Source organism: Grammomys surdaster, unplaced genomic scaffold, assembly GCF_004785775.1.
Source record: "Grammomys surdaster isolate TR1022 unplaced genomic scaffold, NIH_TR_1.0 61, whole genome shotgun sequence".
In the NCBI taxonomy this organism is placed as follows: Eukaryota; Metazoa; Chordata; class Mammalia; order Rodentia; family Muridae; genus Grammomys; species Grammomys surdaster.
In genome coordinates, this window is record NW_021604563.1 from 504,046 (window position 1) to 521,938 (window position 17,893).

Here is a 17,893-nt window from a genome sequence, read left to right on the forward strand (position 1 = left end):
TCTTCAGGAGAATCCTCACAGAGAAGATGGAAACTGAGACACAAACTCGGGACCTGCTAAGGGAACATTCAGGCTTCAAAAAACACATCTAGTCTTGTTTACTAGTTGATAGAATCAAAGAAAATATTATACCTTGTTTATCTTGGAGGGAAAAAAAATGAGACAGAATCTCCTGTGTTGTCCAAGCTTTGAACTGGTGATCGTCCTGTCCCCCATCACCCCAGTAGATGGGATTATAAGTTTGTTTCATCGTGGCTCAGCTCATAAGGCTGAATTTTGAAGGTAGAATATTCACAAAAGAACATCTGAAAAATGGGGAAGGGCACAAGTCTTTGTGTGGGCTTATATTCAGGCATCTTTATCTGCAGAAGAAAAATGCTTTCTTAGAAAATGACTCAGCAGGGAAGTCTTGTCTCTACCTCTGTCAGGCTATGTATTTCAGGATCTCCCAATGAGCCTTCATTGTCCTCCAAGTTGAATTGTGTGACCCTGACTCCCTTATTGAGGCCACAGGAGAGACCTCAAAGAGACTGGCATCTCGATTCTTCCGAAGCTGATCATCCCCCACAGTCCTTCAGGTATGTCATCTCTTTGCCCCAGGGAGGGTAGTCTGATGACCTGTTTGTTCAGCCCAGCCCCATCATCTTAGGGGACTTAACCACCCCAGTAATGGGAAGAAAGAGCCTCTCAGAGCCGGACTCTCTGAGTGTAAGGGGTCCCAGGCAAATGCTGGGTGGGGGGTATCGGAATAGGGACAGCAGCTCGGAACCAGATACCATATTGCTAAGAAGAAGAAGAAGAAAAGGGCATTGGTTTAAGTCAGGAAACAAAAAAAGGGAACTGAGTGTCTGTGAAAGGGTGGGGTTTGCTCAGACTGTCCTTCCTCTCTGGACTGTAAGAATATGTCTCCAGGGCCAGAGTCTTCAGAGATCGAGTCCCACCTTCCAAGTCCCGGCTTCTCACTACGTCTGGGGAGCTACCTGCATTAAATCAGAACTGAGGTGGGTCTGGGGTGAGGCAGGGCCTGGGCAGCAGCCATAATTACTTCTGTTGGAACCCTCAAACGTCGGACAGGAAGCATGGCTGGTGCCATATATTTACTGGCGGAGGTGGCTCATGGAGAGTGGGAGTGTCACCAGCAGAAGGCCCCGGTTCCCTTCCAATGATGGAGGGAATATATAATATGTCTTCTGAGGACAGAGAGTGGGGTGGGGAGGTTATAAGAAGAGGAAAGAGTGACCCGAGGAGACCATCTGAAAAGGTAGCAAATGTTGGAAAGGGGGCTCTGCAGCTCTCGATGGGAAAGCGAGCAGCAGGGTAAAAGCCAGCCATTTTCACCCAGCACGAAATGTATCCTTGTATCAATGAGAACCTTAGAAGAAGGAATTCTAAGAGGTCGCTTAATCTGCAGCCACTAAAATAGCTCATGTGTCTCAAGCGGCAGTGCTGACTGGGGAAAGGTCTGTGCTACATAGAGTGGAGGCAACGGCCAAAGAGTACCAGGAGCTGGCTCATAGGAAAGATTGTGTGGAGGCTGTGGCAGCCTCGTGGTAAGAGTGGGTAGGAAACAGTGCCAGCGGAAAGCAGCCTCTACCTCAGCCGAGACAGTGTGGCCAACCCGTAAGGTCTCCGGAAAGGTTTTTCCTCTTACAGTTACCTACCATGTGCATGGCTGCCTTTTCTCTTGGCTTCATTATTTCTCCTCTCATTTCCTTCCTGCTCCCTCCCCTTCCTCTTCCTTTCCTAGCCAGTATCCCCTGATCCAGAATCAGCACTTAACAGCCTTGAAATTGCGTCAAATTTTTGTCTTGCCCCTTTTTCCTCAGGCTCCATTGTCTTTTCTCTTACCCCCTCCCCACCTGCCTGTTACTTTGCTCTGGAAGGTTATTCCCAGGACTTCAAGTGAAAATAAATGTAAAGTGGTTAAGGTCCCTGGCAAGAGTAAGTACGGGATCTCAGCAGTCATTTGGTTCCACCTGAGCCCTGCCGGTGCCCAGGAGGGTTGGCCTAGGGGCAAATAGAGTGAGATTTTGACTCTGCTCAGATTAAGCTGATGGAGACATTCTGAAATGAGCCTCCAGACATCCAAATGGAATCATATCCTCCTCACTACCCAGCTCTCAAGGTTGGAAGGTTTAACCCATGCCAGACATTTCCAGGAGCAGAGCAGCAGCTGTCCAGAGGCTGAGGGCGGGGTGGGTGTACGCAGCTCAAGGCCTATCCATCCTTTTTGCTGTTAAGCGTATGCTTTAGCTCTGGTCCTCCCCCCCCCCCCATCTTGCATGCCACACTCCTGAAGCAAGGGCGCTATTGCCTTTCTTAATTATTTGAAATAAGCCACAAAATGCAAATTGTCGTGGAAACCTAAAGTATTACAGCTATGCAGTATCCCGTAGGGCTTCCCTTATCCACTGTAGACTGTTTATCTTTTTATTTGGAAGTAAGGTCTTGCCCACCTAGCCAAGGCTACGTAGCCCAGAATAGTCTCAAACTTGTGGACCTTCTGCCCTACTCACCTGCATGCTGGGATTACATGAGGACCTTGCCACATCCACCTGACTTCTATTTTAGTTAGGCTGTTTAATCTATTTGCTTGTGCAAAAAACCGAGATTCCTGTTGCTTATTGCTGTTGATGGTGTTTTGTTTAGAAACTTTGCAAATGCCTTATGGGGTAGAACTAGTGTAAGTTTCCATCTACTTGTAGGGTCTTGGTGCAATTTAAACAGGCACTATGATTTGTTGTTTCCATCTGAGCAAATTTCCTGTAAAATATCTTGTCAGTGGTCTGGAGCCATAGCAGGAAGTCACTTAGATATAAGGGGGAAGATATGTCTTCTGAAACCCAAAGTTTGGACGATCTCCAAACAGTCATCTGTATCAGCGTCTCTACTCTTCCCCAAGCAATGCTGAGGTCTCATTGCTAATCCCTGAAGATAAGGGATAGCTAGAATTCAGAGTATAACAGAACGCAAGAGCTGGAGGTGGTGGCACACACTTGGAATCCCAGCACTCAGTAGGCAGGAGGGTTACCTGGAGTTCCAGACCAACCTAAACTACAGAGTAAGACCTTGTTTCCGGGGGGGGGGGGGGGGGAGGCGGAGGAGGAGGAGGAGGAGGAGGAGGAGGAGGAGGAGGAAGTAGTTGTTGTTATGGAGGAGACTTTGACTTTTTTTTACTCCAAACCTGCTTGGTTATGCATGAAGCCATCAGGGAGGGGGAGGGGACACATCTCTGAGGAGCCTGAAACAATTGGGCCACGTGGAACTTTCAGTTTGTTATGGAGGTTTATGTACGGTCATTGAGCATCACCATCTTAGACCTTTATAAACCTGGAGAGTCCAGCCACAGGCATTCCTGCCCACTGCCCACTCTCTGAAAGCCCTCTTCAAATAAGGCTCACGATGCAAACCCTTTGGGTTATACTCCGTATTTGAACCCCAGCTGTTCTCACTATGGACTCTCACCAAAAAGCAAATAAAGCCTCACTCCTATGAAGAAATTGTAGAGAGTTATGTGGAATTGAGTTTTAGACAAATGGAGGATTAAAATCAACCGACCCTGTGAAAAAGTGTAGAATAAAGCCAGAGTTAAAAAAACAATACTGAAAGTGACGTGAAAATGAAGTAAAGATGTCGAGGGAAAAAAGCGTAGTTTCCCAAGGCCTGCTGTTAGGAGCATAAATTGGTACACTATTTCTGGAGAGGAGTTTGGCAATATGTAGCAAAATGCAAAATGTACACACAATTTTTCACATCTCTTTAAATACTGTGGTGTGTATGTGTGTGTGTGTGTTTATGGTATGTGTGTCTGTTTGTATCTGTGTGTATATATGTCTGTGTGTACATGGTATGTGTGTGTGTGTGATTTCATGGTGTATATGTGTATATGTATCTGTGTGTATATGTCAGTACATATATGGTGTATGTGCCTGTATTGGGAATATGTGTGGGTATTTGTGTGTGTGCATGTGTCTGTATGCGTGGTGTCTGTATGGTGTGTATGCATGCACAAGTGTGTGCTGATGCCTTCAGAGAGTATCAGAGTTACAGGATGCTGTAAGTGACTTGATGTGGATGCTGGGAAGTGAACTCCGGTCCTCTGGAAGAGCAGCAAGCACCCTTCTTTTTTTTTTTTATGTTTTTTTTCGAGACAGGATTTCTCTGTGTAGCCCTGGCTGTCCTGGAACTCAATCTGTAGACTAGGCTAGCCTCGAACTCTCGAACTCAGAGATCCACCTGCCTCTGCCTCCCAAGTGCTGGGATCAAAGGTGTGTGCCACCACCGCCCAGCAACAAGCACCCTGCTGAGCCATCTCTCCAATTCCTCATCATCATTAGTATTATTATTGTTGTTCTTTCTCTTGTTATTTAGATTTTGAGACAGGGTTTCACTGTGTAGCCCAGGCTGACCTTAACCTCACTATGTGATCCTCCTGTCTCAGCCTCCTGAGTGGTGAGATGTCACTCAGACTTCACAGCCGTGGCTAGGAATAATAGTAAACAAGACTCCTAGAACCTGTTTTTAGCAAGAAGTATGTTGCATGGATGGATGAATGGATATATGGATAATTTTAAATATAAGCAAACTACACATGATATGTGCAATATGATTCCAACTATCAAAAGAAAGGTGCACAGAAAAAAAAAATGAAAAAGATGCCAAAATTCTAACACATCTATCTATATAAAGCTTGTAATTGATTTTTTAATTTTTAATATCCTTAAACTTGAAACATTTTCTACAATGAATTTACATTATTTTGACATAACAGGGAAAAAATAAATGTTTAACCAAAGGGAAACAAAAACTCAATTGAAAAATAAGCCCAATATAATGGAAGTCTTCATCATGAATTTGGTCACCTGTAGTGCTAACAAAGTAGGTAGGTTTCAATGGGGTGTTTCCTGAGAACTTATGGCTAACAATTGGGTTGCCATACTTTAATACTTTGGGCTTGACGTTGTAAAGACCTTTCTTTTGTCTGGGCATTGATACATGCCTTTAATTCCAGCACTTAGGGAGGCAGAGGCAGGGGAATCTTATGAGTTTAAGGACAGCATGATCTACGTAGTGAGTTCCAGGACAGCCAGGGCTATGTAGTGAGACCTTCTCAAAGAAAAGAGAAAGGAAAAGAAAAGAAGAGAAGAGAAAAGAAGAGAAAAGAAAACACAAAAGAGCCAGTGGGTTTAATATCACCACATAAACTGGGTGTAGGGATGCAGGTCTATAATCCAAACACTCAGCGGGTAAAGGAAAGAGAAGATCAGAAGGACACAGTCATCCTTGACTACATAGAAAGTTTAATAAGAGCCTCAGCTACATGGAACCTTGTGGGGAGAAAAAGGGATATCAACCTAAATCAACCTGGGAAGTAATAGCATGCTACGGAAACTGCAAGATACAGCAGGAGCTATAGATGGATGAGGATGAACAAGGGACACAATTTACACATATTAGTTTCACTATGTTTGAGGCCAAGAACAAATGAAAGAACCCATGGAAGATGTTGGTCAGAAGCTGGGACGTGTGGCTCAATGGCAGAGCTCTAGCCTAGCATGCACAAGGTCCCGAGTTTCATTCCCAGCAGTACAAACATAAATGATAAAATAATATAAAGTGCCTGACTGGTAGACGATACTAGAACAGGAATTCTTTTCCATTTTGTTAAGGAAAAAAAATCGAAATAGTCAGATGCCTGATGGCCAATTACCAAGAGCTTTAAAGGAGAAATAATGAGAAAACGCTACTTCTTCGATATTCTGGTTAAGTAGTTCTATCGGAGTACTGGCGACTCACTGCCCTCTCATCAACTGTCTTCCATCATAGGCAAGCTGGGTCATTTACTGCATATTGCTCCAGTGTTGCTTCTAGTAGTGTTTTATCTTATCATAAACAAGGATAATTGCCAGTAATGCTTTCATTTATTGACTCTTCAAGTGCTATTAATATTAATGCCTCGGTATAGTGCAGTTTGTATGATAACTGAACTCTTACTAATAGGCTTCCTCTTTTTAAATTCTGCTGCTGCATATAGAGCTGAGAGGCTGCAAAAAGCTGGCTATGTGTATTTCTTGTATTTGGATTTTAATATTGTTATCACACTGAAACCATGTGTCACACAAACAAGTCAGATTTTCTCCCTTTTCTTTTTCATCACCTGTATGAACCTCTCTCAGTATGTGTGACATTTCTGTTACTTCTGTTTCCATTGAGTCTCTCACCCCTTGACGAATGCGTGCCAGGTCAGGTTTCATCATGCATATTTTGTGTGTGTTTGGATGTCTCTATTAGCCAATGAAATTGCTAGAGGCAAAAGTAGAGCTTCCCGAAATAAGTAGCTCCAAGGCTCTACTTGCTATCAAAGAGCAGCTGGCTGCACTGTGCCAGCCTTCTGGAGGACACAGAGATAGATGCCTTTTCCTTTATCTTATTGGCTAGTGGACCAGAGGTACCTAAGAAAGAACGACCACATTTTTAGATTGTGTGAGTCTGGATTGCAATCTAAGGAAAGGAAGAAGATCAAAGGGATAGTAAACCATGGCCATTCCAGTAACCATGCAGTTCAATGGTCTAGAGGTAGAGGCCATCTCGCTCCGAGATCAGAGGGGCGTGGTGGCTTACTTCCTCATATTTAGACCAGCACACTTGCCTCAACACAAGCACTTGAGAGAGACAAAAGTCTGTCGGGTAGTGGTGGCACACGTCTTTAGTCCCAGCACTTGGGAGGCAGAGGCAGGCAGATTTCTGAGTTTGAGGCCGGCCTGGTCTACAGAGTGAGTTCCAGGACAGCCAGGACTACACAGAGAAACCCTGCCTCGAACAACAGAGAGAGAGAGAGAGAGAGAGAGAGAGAGAACATGTCTTACAGGACATAAGAGCAGGTGTCAGGACTGAAACTGATGCTAGGTCTAAGCAGGGAATGTGTCCACTAAGATCACACAACATAACTGAAGGTAAAGGGGCTCAGGAGTGATCCACTCTCTAGCACACATGCTAATGGGTGTGGTTCCTTGGGATGCTTTTGACACTATACTTCTTATGCTACTCAGTTTCTTTAGGGTTTTACTTTGCCTTGCATAATTTGGGTCTTTGATTATGAAGAGGTACTTGATTGTAATTCATCATGAAGCAAGAGTGATATTATTACAAGTGACTTAGCAATTAATAAGTAATAATGACTTATGAATTACAATAAACAATGACTTATGAATTACAATTAATAAGTAATAATTGCTTATTAATTACAATTAATAAGTAACAATCACGTATTAATTACAATTAACAAGTGATAATGGCTTATTAATTATAACTAATGTGTAATAACCAAATAATAAGTAATAATGACTTATTACTCTATGATGTAGCAATTAATAAGACTAGAGTACAAAGGTTTGCCATGTTACCACTACTTGTAATTGGAGAATTATGCTATTAAGCAGAAAATTGGAGTTTGAGCTGAAACTGAAGGTAGGACTGATGGCTTGTCACTCTGGCGGGAGTCCATTTTAGGCAGAGGACAAGAAAGGGGACTTATGTAGCAAGGTGAAGGGAAAGGTTTGCATTTCTACATCGTTTCTTTCTAAAGATCACCAACAAAACATTAACACAACCCACTGCTGGAAGGCAGCAGCAGCTGTGCCATGGACAGAGGCAGAGATCATTCTGACAGTTTTTGAATCCATTTTTGTCTTCTCAGCATGGTAATAGAACTGTTTACACCACGGGAGAGCAAAATAACTGTACACAGCACCAGGCTTTAATTAAAAACCAGCAAAACAGAACCCCTGTTGCTCTCTCTGCTTTAAAAAAATCACTTTTTCAGAGAAAAAAAAAAGTAATAGTGCTGACTTTACTTATTTGGCTTTTATAGTGCCATCAAAAGCAGAAAATATTTTGTGAAAATAAAATTCTGCACTCCTTGCAGGGAAAAAGCCATTGATCCTCCAAGGACATAAAATGATTTTTGGTTACTCTGTGATTGATTTTTTTATGACTATCATATATTCACATATATTTCTAATGAAAGTTTAGATTTGGTAAAATTGTGCATAAACTTTAGGTAGACTGAGTGAAGGGAGTCAGTGTGTGTGTGTTTGTTCACGTGCATACGTGTGTGTGTGTGTGTGTGTGTCCATCCCTGTCTGTCTGTCTGTGTGTCTGTCTGAAGAAGTCATTGTTGAGCTGTGCCTGGCGTGGCAGGGCTGTAACCTAGATAGCATTGTAAATACTGAAACAGCAGGTTTGCAATGCTGTCTGTGCCTGCCTGGGCTACCAAATGAGTTGAAAGTTGGCATGAGCTACACTGGGGTATCAGTCCTCAGCACTAACAGAAAAGCACTTGATGGTTTTGGGAAATTTTCTGGAGTATTCTAAGCATATTGTTCTTCCTAAATGAGCACAGCTGGCATCCTTAACAGCAACATAGTTATGGCACTTTTTTTGAGAAAAAAATAGATGTTATTTTATTGTATGGTTATGAGTGATTTGCCTGCACTTACATATATGCACCACTAGCATGCCTAGGAGGTCAGAAGAAGGCACCAAAATCTCCAGGAACTGGGGTTACAAGTGGTTTGTAAGCCATCATTTGGGTGCTGGAAGCTGAATCCTGGTTTTCTGCAAGAGCAACGAGTGCTCTTAACCGCTGCTCCATTGGAATCACTTTTACCTGGTGCCATCTAAAAGAAACCATTTAAGGGGAGGGGCTAGGGAGGCCAAAGTGCTAACCTACTGGAGGAAAACTGGTCTCAGCTTATAAACAAAGCTTCTCCTTTATTCCCTGGTCAGCAGGGAGTGAGCTAAATCACCTGGATGACAGTATTGTATGCTCATAAGGACAGGTGAAGCCTCTATGTCCTTTTAGCTACAGACCTGAGTGGGTCAACTTTTGAAAAATTACATCATTGTTTAGGATCCTGGGAACTGATAGTTCAGTATCTGCCTTAGTGACTTCTGGTATTTGAATTATCTCTTCTGAGAATATCAGGATCAACAGGTTCACAGAAAAATGTGCTGTTTACAGATTAGGAACATGTGTCCTAAAAGGACAAATAGTGTAAAGTGGTGTCTAGACATTACTGACCACCCAGGGGTATGTTGTTGGGCTCTAGAGCATTCAGTTCCCTTACACAAGAAGCCTGGTTTTGTAAACTCACCACGTAGAATCAATCCCCTGGTTAAATAGTATGCATTCACTATACTTGACATTTGACCAAGTTGGGGACTGTGGAAGAAGGCGGTCAGGCAGAAATAAGGCTCCTCGCTAGTGTTGTATATGTGTGTAGCAGCGCTGAGGCGGAATCAGGTAGGACAAAGATGACTATGCTAGAACCTTAAAACCTTTCATTATTCACAGCACACAAACAAGTTCCAGAGAGAGGGAGCCATGGCTGCAGTGATACTGGAGAGCATCTTTCTGAAGCGCTCCCAACAGAAAAAGAAAACATCACCTTTAAACTTTAAGAAGCGCTTATTTCTCTTGACTGTACACAAACTTTCATACTATGAATATGACTTTGAACGTGGGGTAAGTTTCCCAAATAAGAAGCCCGTATTTTGAGATTTCAAGGACATAGTCTCGGATCTTCTGTGAGACACAAGATACGTCTTCCATGGTAGAAAGGGGTGGTGGGTAGGAATTAAGTAGAGCTAAGTACATCAAACTTTAAAAAATATTTCCTAGCCTATGAGTAGGTACAGTCATGCCTGGGAAAAAAGTCAAGTGTGTTAAGAAGCTGTTCAGAATGTCTTACCAAGAGCTGGGCAGTGGTGGCGCACGCCTTTAATCCCAGCACTTGGGAGGCAGAGGCAGGCAGATTTCTGAGTTCGAGGCCAGCCTGGTCTACAGAGTGAGTGCCAGGACAGCCAGGGCTACACAGAGAAACCCTATCTGGAAAAACAAAACAAACAAACAAACAAACGAAAAGAATATCTTACCATAGAATTGTGTGGTTGGTAAGAACTCACTATATGCTTATGCTTGTTGAGAATAAAATCCAAGAATTTGACGTTGCCTTTTTATTTCTGTGACAAAAATACATATAGTCATTTATTCTTCTATGTTATCTGTTTCCCATTTGTTATTTAAAGGTTAGATAAAACACTGGATTGTTTTTTAAGCTAACAGGTTCTACCAAGCACAGTAGCACATACTTTTAATTCCAGCACTCGGTTTACATAGTGAGTTCCAGGCCAGCCAGAGCTACAGAGTGAGACCTTGTGTCAAAACCAAAAACCAGGTTCTGTTAGGCTGCAAGTACCACCTCACCACAAAGGGTGATTAGATAACTGTGTAAACGGCTGCTTGCTTGATCACTCGTAATCTTTCTCCATTTTCTTCCTCATTCTTTCCTTCAGAGAAGAGGCAGTAAGAAAGGTTCCATAGATGTTGAGAAGATCACGTGTGTTGAAACAGTAGTTCCTGAAAAAAATCCTCCACCAGAAAGACAGATTCCGGTAAGATGAGGATGGTGACAATGAGGGGTGCTACAGATTGTAAGGCACTTGAAACTCTCAAATACTCTAAATACAATGGTGGTGGTGTAGTGTGTTGTAGAACATAGTTTTGTTTTCTTAGAAAATTCTTCACCGGGAGCCAGTGAGATTGCCCAATGGGGAGGGGAACTTGTTGCCAAGGCTGATGACTTGAGTTCTAGCCCTGAAAACTGTCTTCTCCCCTCCACATGAGAACTGTGCCTCACATGCAGACACACATGCGCGCGCGCACACACACACACACACACACACACGAAACAGATAGAAAACAAACATGCAAGAAAAATAATTTTTTTTTCATTCATCCTGGGAGATGGTAAAGTGCTTGCCACAGCAAGGCCAAGGGCTTGAGAATCCCCAGAACTCACCTAAAGCCAGACCTGGTAGTGCATGCACATCTGCAAAGTCAGCAGTCCTACGGCAAGCTGGGAGGTGGAGTCAGGAGAACTCCTGGAAGCTCAGGGTCCAACTAGTCTGACATATGCAACAGCTGAAAAAGTGGCCATGTCTCAAAGAAGGTGGGAGGTGAGGACTGATATCCGAGGCTGTCCTCTGACCTCCATAGGTATGCTCCTCCTGCAAATACTACATACATACATACATACATACATAGATTTGAAAAATTGCTTTCTTTATTTGAAGATTGATTTTAAATGTATGTATTGTGTTTATATGTATGTATATATGTGGTTATGCATGTGTTTCATATCTATAGGTTTATATCTATATACTCATATATATTATGTAATTAGAATACAATGACATTATATACCTTGATTTATTTTATTTGAGAGGGAGTTGGTGTTTTAGATATTTTTTTCTGGGTGTGTATGGCATAAGTGTATGCAAATACATGTGCACCTGTTTAGGTGTCTGTGGGAGCCAGGTACCTTTCTCTGTCCCTTTCCTCCTTTTCCCTGTACATTTTTAAAATTATATTTATCTATTTATTTATATATTTATGTGTGTTTGTATGTGTTTATTTATTTCTTGATTATTTATTTGAGACAGAGTCTCGCCATGTAGCACTTGCTAGCCAGGAATTCATTATGTAGACCAGGCTGAATTTAAACTCAGAGACTCACCTGCCTGAGAGACCTGCCTGAGAGAGACTGCCTGTCCCCTCAGTGCTAGGATTAAAAGCTGTGGCAGCATGCCCAGCTGCACTTAGTTGTTTGTTTGTTTGTTGCATGTAAGTGCAAATACACCACAGCATGACTATGGAAGCCAGAGAACAACTCTTGGAAATTAGTTCTTGCCTTCCACCATGAAAGTCTTAGAGATTAAACTCAGGTCATCAGGCTTGGTGACAAGTGCCTTGACTCTCCGAGCCATTTGGAGAACTGGTGTTACAGACATTTATAAACTGCCAAGTTACTGTTGAGAATCAAATCCAGGTTGTCTGAAAAAGTAGCCAAACCATTGGACCATCTCCTCAGGAACTATCTCCCCGGTCCCCTTTTAAGGTTTGTTCACAATTTTGTGAATGTATATATGCATATAAGTGCACCACATGCATGCCTGGTACCTGGTACCCATGGAGACCAGAACACTGCATCCGTTCTGGTGTTGGATGGATCCCCTGGAACTGACCTTGCAGGCAGTTGTGAGCCTCCATGTAGGTACTAGGAACCAAATCTGGGTCCTTTGCAAGATTAGCAAGTACTCTTTGCTTTTTCTAGTTTTTTTTAAGCAGGTTGTGTGTGTGTGTGTGTGTGTGTGTGTTTAGTCCTAGCTATCCTGGAACTTGTTCTGTAGACCAAGCTGGCCTCAAACTCACAGAGATCCACTGCCTTCCTAGTGTTGGGATTAAAGGCATGTGCTACCACCACCTGGCATAGCAAGTGCTCTTAACTACTGAGCCGTCTTCTGCCCCAAACATTTTTTAAGGTATTTGAATGTTTTGCCTACATGTATATAAAAATGCATTGTGTGCATGTCTGATGTGAATGGAGGCCAGAAGAGGGTGTCAAATTCACTGGACCAGAAGTTACTGGTGTTTGTGGTGTGGGTCCTGAGACGTAAACTTAGTCCCCTACAAGAACAGGCAGTATTCTTAAGTGCTGAGCCATCCCCCCAATTCCAATAATGCTTTTATTATTTTTGTTTATATTCCATTTCATTTTCTAGAAGTTGAAAACTACACAGGATGTAATTCTCCCCATTCTTTATAACATGAGATATTTTAAATAATAGTTAAATTTTTGGAGAAAAAAAAGAATATTTCATTGCTGACATTTTTACCTATAAGATTGAACAATAATGTGTCATTTGTGAATTGCATGTTTCTCCTTTAACCCACTTTTTTGAGGTATTTACTGAGTTTCTAACACTTTCAAAGACATCTTGATATAAGACGATCAGTCCTTTGTTACTATTATTGTGTTGAAAATATTCTTCCAGTTTTTTAAATTTGGTTTTGATTATTTTATTCTGCCCACAGTCCCTTTCCTTCTTCTAACCTATCTGTTCCTCCTCCTCCTCCTCCTCCTCCTCCTCCTCCTCCTCCTCCTCCTCTTCCTTCTCTTCCTTCTTTGAGAAATGGTCTCACTATGTATTTCTGGCTGGCCAGGGTGGCCTTGAATTTAGGAAAAGCAGCCTCTGCCTCCCAGATGGTAAGATTAAATGTGTATGCCACCACACACAGCTCTTTCTTTCTTCTTTTTGTTTCTCTTTTTTCCCTGTTTGTATTTTTGACAGTCTGACAGTCTCCCTCTGTAGCACAAGTAGCCCAGGTTGGCTTAAGCTCCCTCTGTCCCCAGGCTCCCAAGCCCTGGGATTATAGCTGTGTACCATCACACCCACATCCTCATTTCTCTATAACTTTTTTTTTCTGCAGTGCTGGTAATTGAGTCCAGAACATCGTGTGTATAAGGAAGCAGTCTAGCACTGAGCTACAGCCCCATTCCATCATAGTTCTCCTTTCATCTTATTTGCTTAAATCCATCCGAACTTTACATTGAGGTGTGATGTGAAATAGCTATCTAATTCCTAGCACCAGTTGTTGAGAAACTACATTTTTGTTCATGATTTGAAATGTCTATGGGTCTATTGGAATGGAAGTGAACATTAAGAAATTATTTTGGCACCTGGAGAGATGGCTCAGTAGTTAACAGCAATTGTTGCTCTTGCCAAGGCAGTACAGTTCCTAGCATCCACAGTGGATGGCTCACCATCACCATAACTCCAGGTCCGAGGCAAAGCATGTCACTTTCTGACATCTATGGAATAGACATATAAATAAATACAAAATGAATATTTTTTAAAAAATAAAGATCTGACATTTTTGCTACAGTTTTTTTATGCCATGGTAGAAGAGTCGCAGGACTGAAAGAAACTTGGGGAAAGAGCAGCATTTCTGTCTTAGTTACTTTTCTATTACTGTATAAACACCATGGCCAAAACAACTTATAAAAGAAAATGTTTACGGGCTGGGGAGATGGCTCTGTGGTTCAGAGTACTGTCTGCACTTCCGGAGGTCCTGAGTTCAATTCCCAGGAACCACATGGTGGCTCACAACCATCTGTAATGGGATCTGGTGCCCTCTTCAGGCATGCAAGTATACATGCAGGTAGAGCACTGATATACATAAATAAATAAACATTAAGAAATGTAAAGAAAATGTTTAATTTGGGGCTTATGGTTTCAGAGGGGTAGAGTCTATGATGGTGGAGCAAAGGCACCTCCAGAGGAACAGCTGACAGTTTACATCATGATCCACACCTCAGAAACTGAGAGGTTGGAAATGAGTCTTTTGAAACCTCCAAACCTACCCCCACACTTCTTAATCCTTCCCCAAACATTTCACCAACCAGGGAGCAAGTATTCAAATTCATGAGCCAATGGAGGCCATTCTCATCCAAACCACCACTAAATCCATAGGTAACCAACCCTACTTCCTTTTTTCATTACAGAGGAGGGGTGAGGAGTCTAGTGAAATGGAACAGATTTCAATCATTGAAAGGTTCCCGTACCCATTCCAGGTGAGTTATTTTATCTAATGCACTCTAGAAAAGCCTCTGTAAGGAGTCATTAGGAATGAATTGAAGGGCCTGGTCTACAGAGTGAGTTCCAGGACAGCGAGGGCTACACAGAGAAACCCTGTCTCGAAAAACAAAAAAACAAAAAACAAACAAACAAACAAAAAGGAATGAGTTGAAGGATACTAGGTCCCAGTGAGCAAAAATTGAAGTTGTCAAGGAAGACATGTTAAGGAACCAGGCCTGTTTGGCCCACTGCACAGGATGCCAGCCACTAAGGTGAGTTTCCAAAAGAGAGTTTCCTTACAAGGCAGATGGTTTTAAAAGTAGGAGATGCACGTCTCAAATAGTCTTCCCTGCTAGGGTTGGAGGCCATTTATTGAAAACGTAAACAGGGCAACATAAGGTATGGAGACAGGTGGTTAAAGATAATCAGTTGTTGGCAAATGCAGAATCAATTGTCTTGGTTCTTCATGGGACACATATTCAGAAAATGGTATAATCCAAGGGTGGAGTTTTCATCTCTATTAAACCATACTTTGAGAAACTGCACAGGCACAAGTGAAGAGCCAATGGTTTCTCCTAATTTCCTCTCTTCATCCTACCCCTTCTAATTTTTTTCTCGCTCTCTCAGCCCACTCTCTGTCCCTCGAATCCCCCTCTCCTAACCTTCTCCTACTCTGTCTTCCTTTCCCTCCTGACCCCACCTCCCTTTTAGTCTTCTCCCTCTCTATCCCATACTCGCCATCTTAATCTTCCTCTTCTTCTTCTTCTTTTTTTTTTTTTTTTAGGTATTTCGAGACAGGGTTTCTCTGTATAGCCCGGGCTGTCCTGGAACTCACTCTGTAAACCAGGCTGGCCTCGAACTCAGAAATCCACCTGCCTCTGCCTCCCAAGTGCTGGATTAAAGGCGAGCGCCACCACTGCCTGGCTAATCTTCCTCTTCTCTACTTCACTCACTTAAAAAATGATGAGATCTCTCCAGGAGATGTAAGGCAGGCCTCAAACTTACAACCCTCCTACCTTAGCCTCCCAGCTGCTTGGATTACAGGCTCACTAACTATTGCTATCACACCCAGTCAGAAATGGTAATTCTGGTTGGTAAGAGACCTTGGAGGTCCTTGAAAGGTAACCCAGGCAACAATTATTATAATTAATTCTATGTCAGGCTGGGTCTTTAAAGCAAAGCTGGGGCTGGCTAATACATACCTCAGCTGTGTTATTTGCAGGATTAATGTTTTCTTTTTTTGAAGTCAAGTAAAAGCAAAGAAAAAGTAGGTTAGTGTAAATGAGATTAGCCCAGCTGTGTTTGTTTACTAATAATGACATAAATTAGGATTCTGTCCTTCTAGGGAGTCTTAGGCATCTCTATGTCTTATTCTTTGAATGTCAACATTCATGAGAATGGCTCTCAGGTCCTTGGAAGACACTTCTGAGCTGCCAATTACATATATTTACTATTGGAAGCCCTTTATTTAGTAAATATGCATCAGAAGCCTCCTGGGCAGCAAGAGCAACAGGCAAAAAGAAAAAATGTAAATAAGCAAAGGCTTATTTATTCATTTACATTTTAGAAATTTACACACAATATATGAAATTGACAAGCATATTTGCTTTTGTGTTTTCCCCATGTACCACTTCTTTCCATCTACACCTCAAAAAGTTTACAAATCAGCAGGAGCCCTATTCTGTTAGGTCTTATTTGTGATGACTAAATTGAGAAAGACACTCTGCTTATTGACTGCTCATCTCACTTCCTCCTGGTTCTGCATGCCTATTTAATGGTGGTCATGTGGGTTGAAAAGGCAGAAAAGGGGAGGGAAGGGATAGGATATTAGGAAATTCAGTATGGGGAAGGCTTATTAGATATTCATATACTTTCTGGTCTAGTCTGAAACAAATGAAGAGTGTCTTTTTGATAGATACGATGTAAGCCGTAGAAGAAAGTACGATTTGGGCTTCCAGTTGGCTTGTTTGTATCCTGAGAGCTATGTAGGTCACATGCAGTGAATGTAGCAGCCTCTGAGCAGTGAAAGTCAGAAAAGGAAGTGGAAAGTCTCAGGGGAGGGGGCTTTCTGTCATGGATTTATGAGCACAGCAAGGCCAACAGGCAAAAAGAAAAATGTCAAATGATTTCATGTCGCTGACTGTTAAAAAACTTGTGAAGGTAGGGTGTTTGTGACATTGCTTTTATTCTCACTGTCTTTGAACATGATCTTGTTTAGCTTCATGAGCAGATAATGAAGAATAGCATTATATAATTCAGAATAATTCATAATTCAAAAAACTGTATTTACTTTAGAATTCATTGTATGATATCTATTAACTTTATGAGAGTTAGACCCCAAACTTTTTTTGACACATTGTCACTGTGTACCCAAGGCTAGCCTAGAGTTCACCATCCTCCTGCTTCAACTTCCTGAGTAATGGGCTTACAGGTATATGTCACCATGCTTGACTTTAGAAACAAATCCTTTATATTTTATGCATCTCTGTAATACCTAACACAGTGAAAATGGTGTTTGAAGAATACTGACGAATTTGATGATAAGCCCAGATATATTCTTATTCAATTTGAAATAAATTTGTAGTTTCAATTTGGGTTTGTTTTGGCAAATATTAGTGAGAAAAAACAACTGGAGAGAGGTGTAATCATCACAAATTAAAATTCTATCCTGTCTTATCCAATCCAAAAAAAATCTTAAAAAGTTTAAGTCGTGTAATTCAATTTCTTCCATACAAACCAAAATTTAATACTGAGATCATAAATATTCTCTGCTAAAGGAAAAATTCTACTAAGAACTAAGGGAAACATTGTAAAGCAAATAGACACATAAATTAAAACATACATTAATGGGACTTAAGAGTATTCAAAGCCAGGCAGTAGTGGCGCACACCTTTAATCCCAGCACTTGGGAGGCAGAGGCAGGCCGATCTCTGAGTTCGAGAGTTTGAGGCTAGCCTGGTCTACAGAGTGAGTTCCAGGACAGCCAGGGCTACACAGAGAAACCCTGTCTCGAAAAAAGAAATAAAAAAGAGTATTCAAAAGCCAAGAGCTTTGAAGTTTTACATCCCTGGACACAAGTAGTTCAGGAATTCTTCAGCTGGTTTACCTGACCCTTGAACTACTGCTAACTGAAGACGCTGTTGGTTTGTTTTTTCTTCCTTTTATACAACAAATATACAATGCTATACCTCAAGACTCACTCATTGCTCTGAGATTGTTCTTTTTGCTTTTTGAGCCCTAACCTTAGAATTTGCTTTGTTCGTCACCCCAGGTCGTATATGATGAAGGACCTCTCTATGTTTTCTCCCCAACTGAAGAGCTAAGAAAGCGCTGGATTCATCAGCTCAAAAATGGTGAGAATTGCTTTGAAAGTAAACTAGTTTTAGAAAGGGAAAGAAAATTGTAAGAGAGG

The 17,893-nt window shown here is 41.8% G+C and overlaps 1 protein-coding gene across 1 annotated transcript in view; it reads left to right on the forward strand.

Annotated features, from left to right (window-relative positions):
* The first annotated feature begins 838 nt into the window (after positions 1–838).
* Btk (Bruton tyrosine kinase) overlaps positions 839–17,893 on the forward strand; it is a 42,807-nt gene continuing 25,752 nt past the window's right edge. The window contains exons 1-5 of the mRNA XM_028778495.1: positions 839–1,001; positions 9,356–9,526; positions 10,357–10,455; positions 14,409–14,477; positions 17,753–17,834. Coding sequence (XP_028634328.1) covers positions 9,386–9,526; positions 10,357–10,455; positions 14,409–14,477; positions 17,753–17,834 — 391 coding nt within the window. The 5' untranslated portion in view covers positions 839–1,001; positions 9,356–9,385. The remainder of the gene's footprint in view (positions 1,002–9,355; positions 9,527–10,356; positions 10,456–14,408; positions 14,478–17,752; positions 17,835–17,893) is intronic.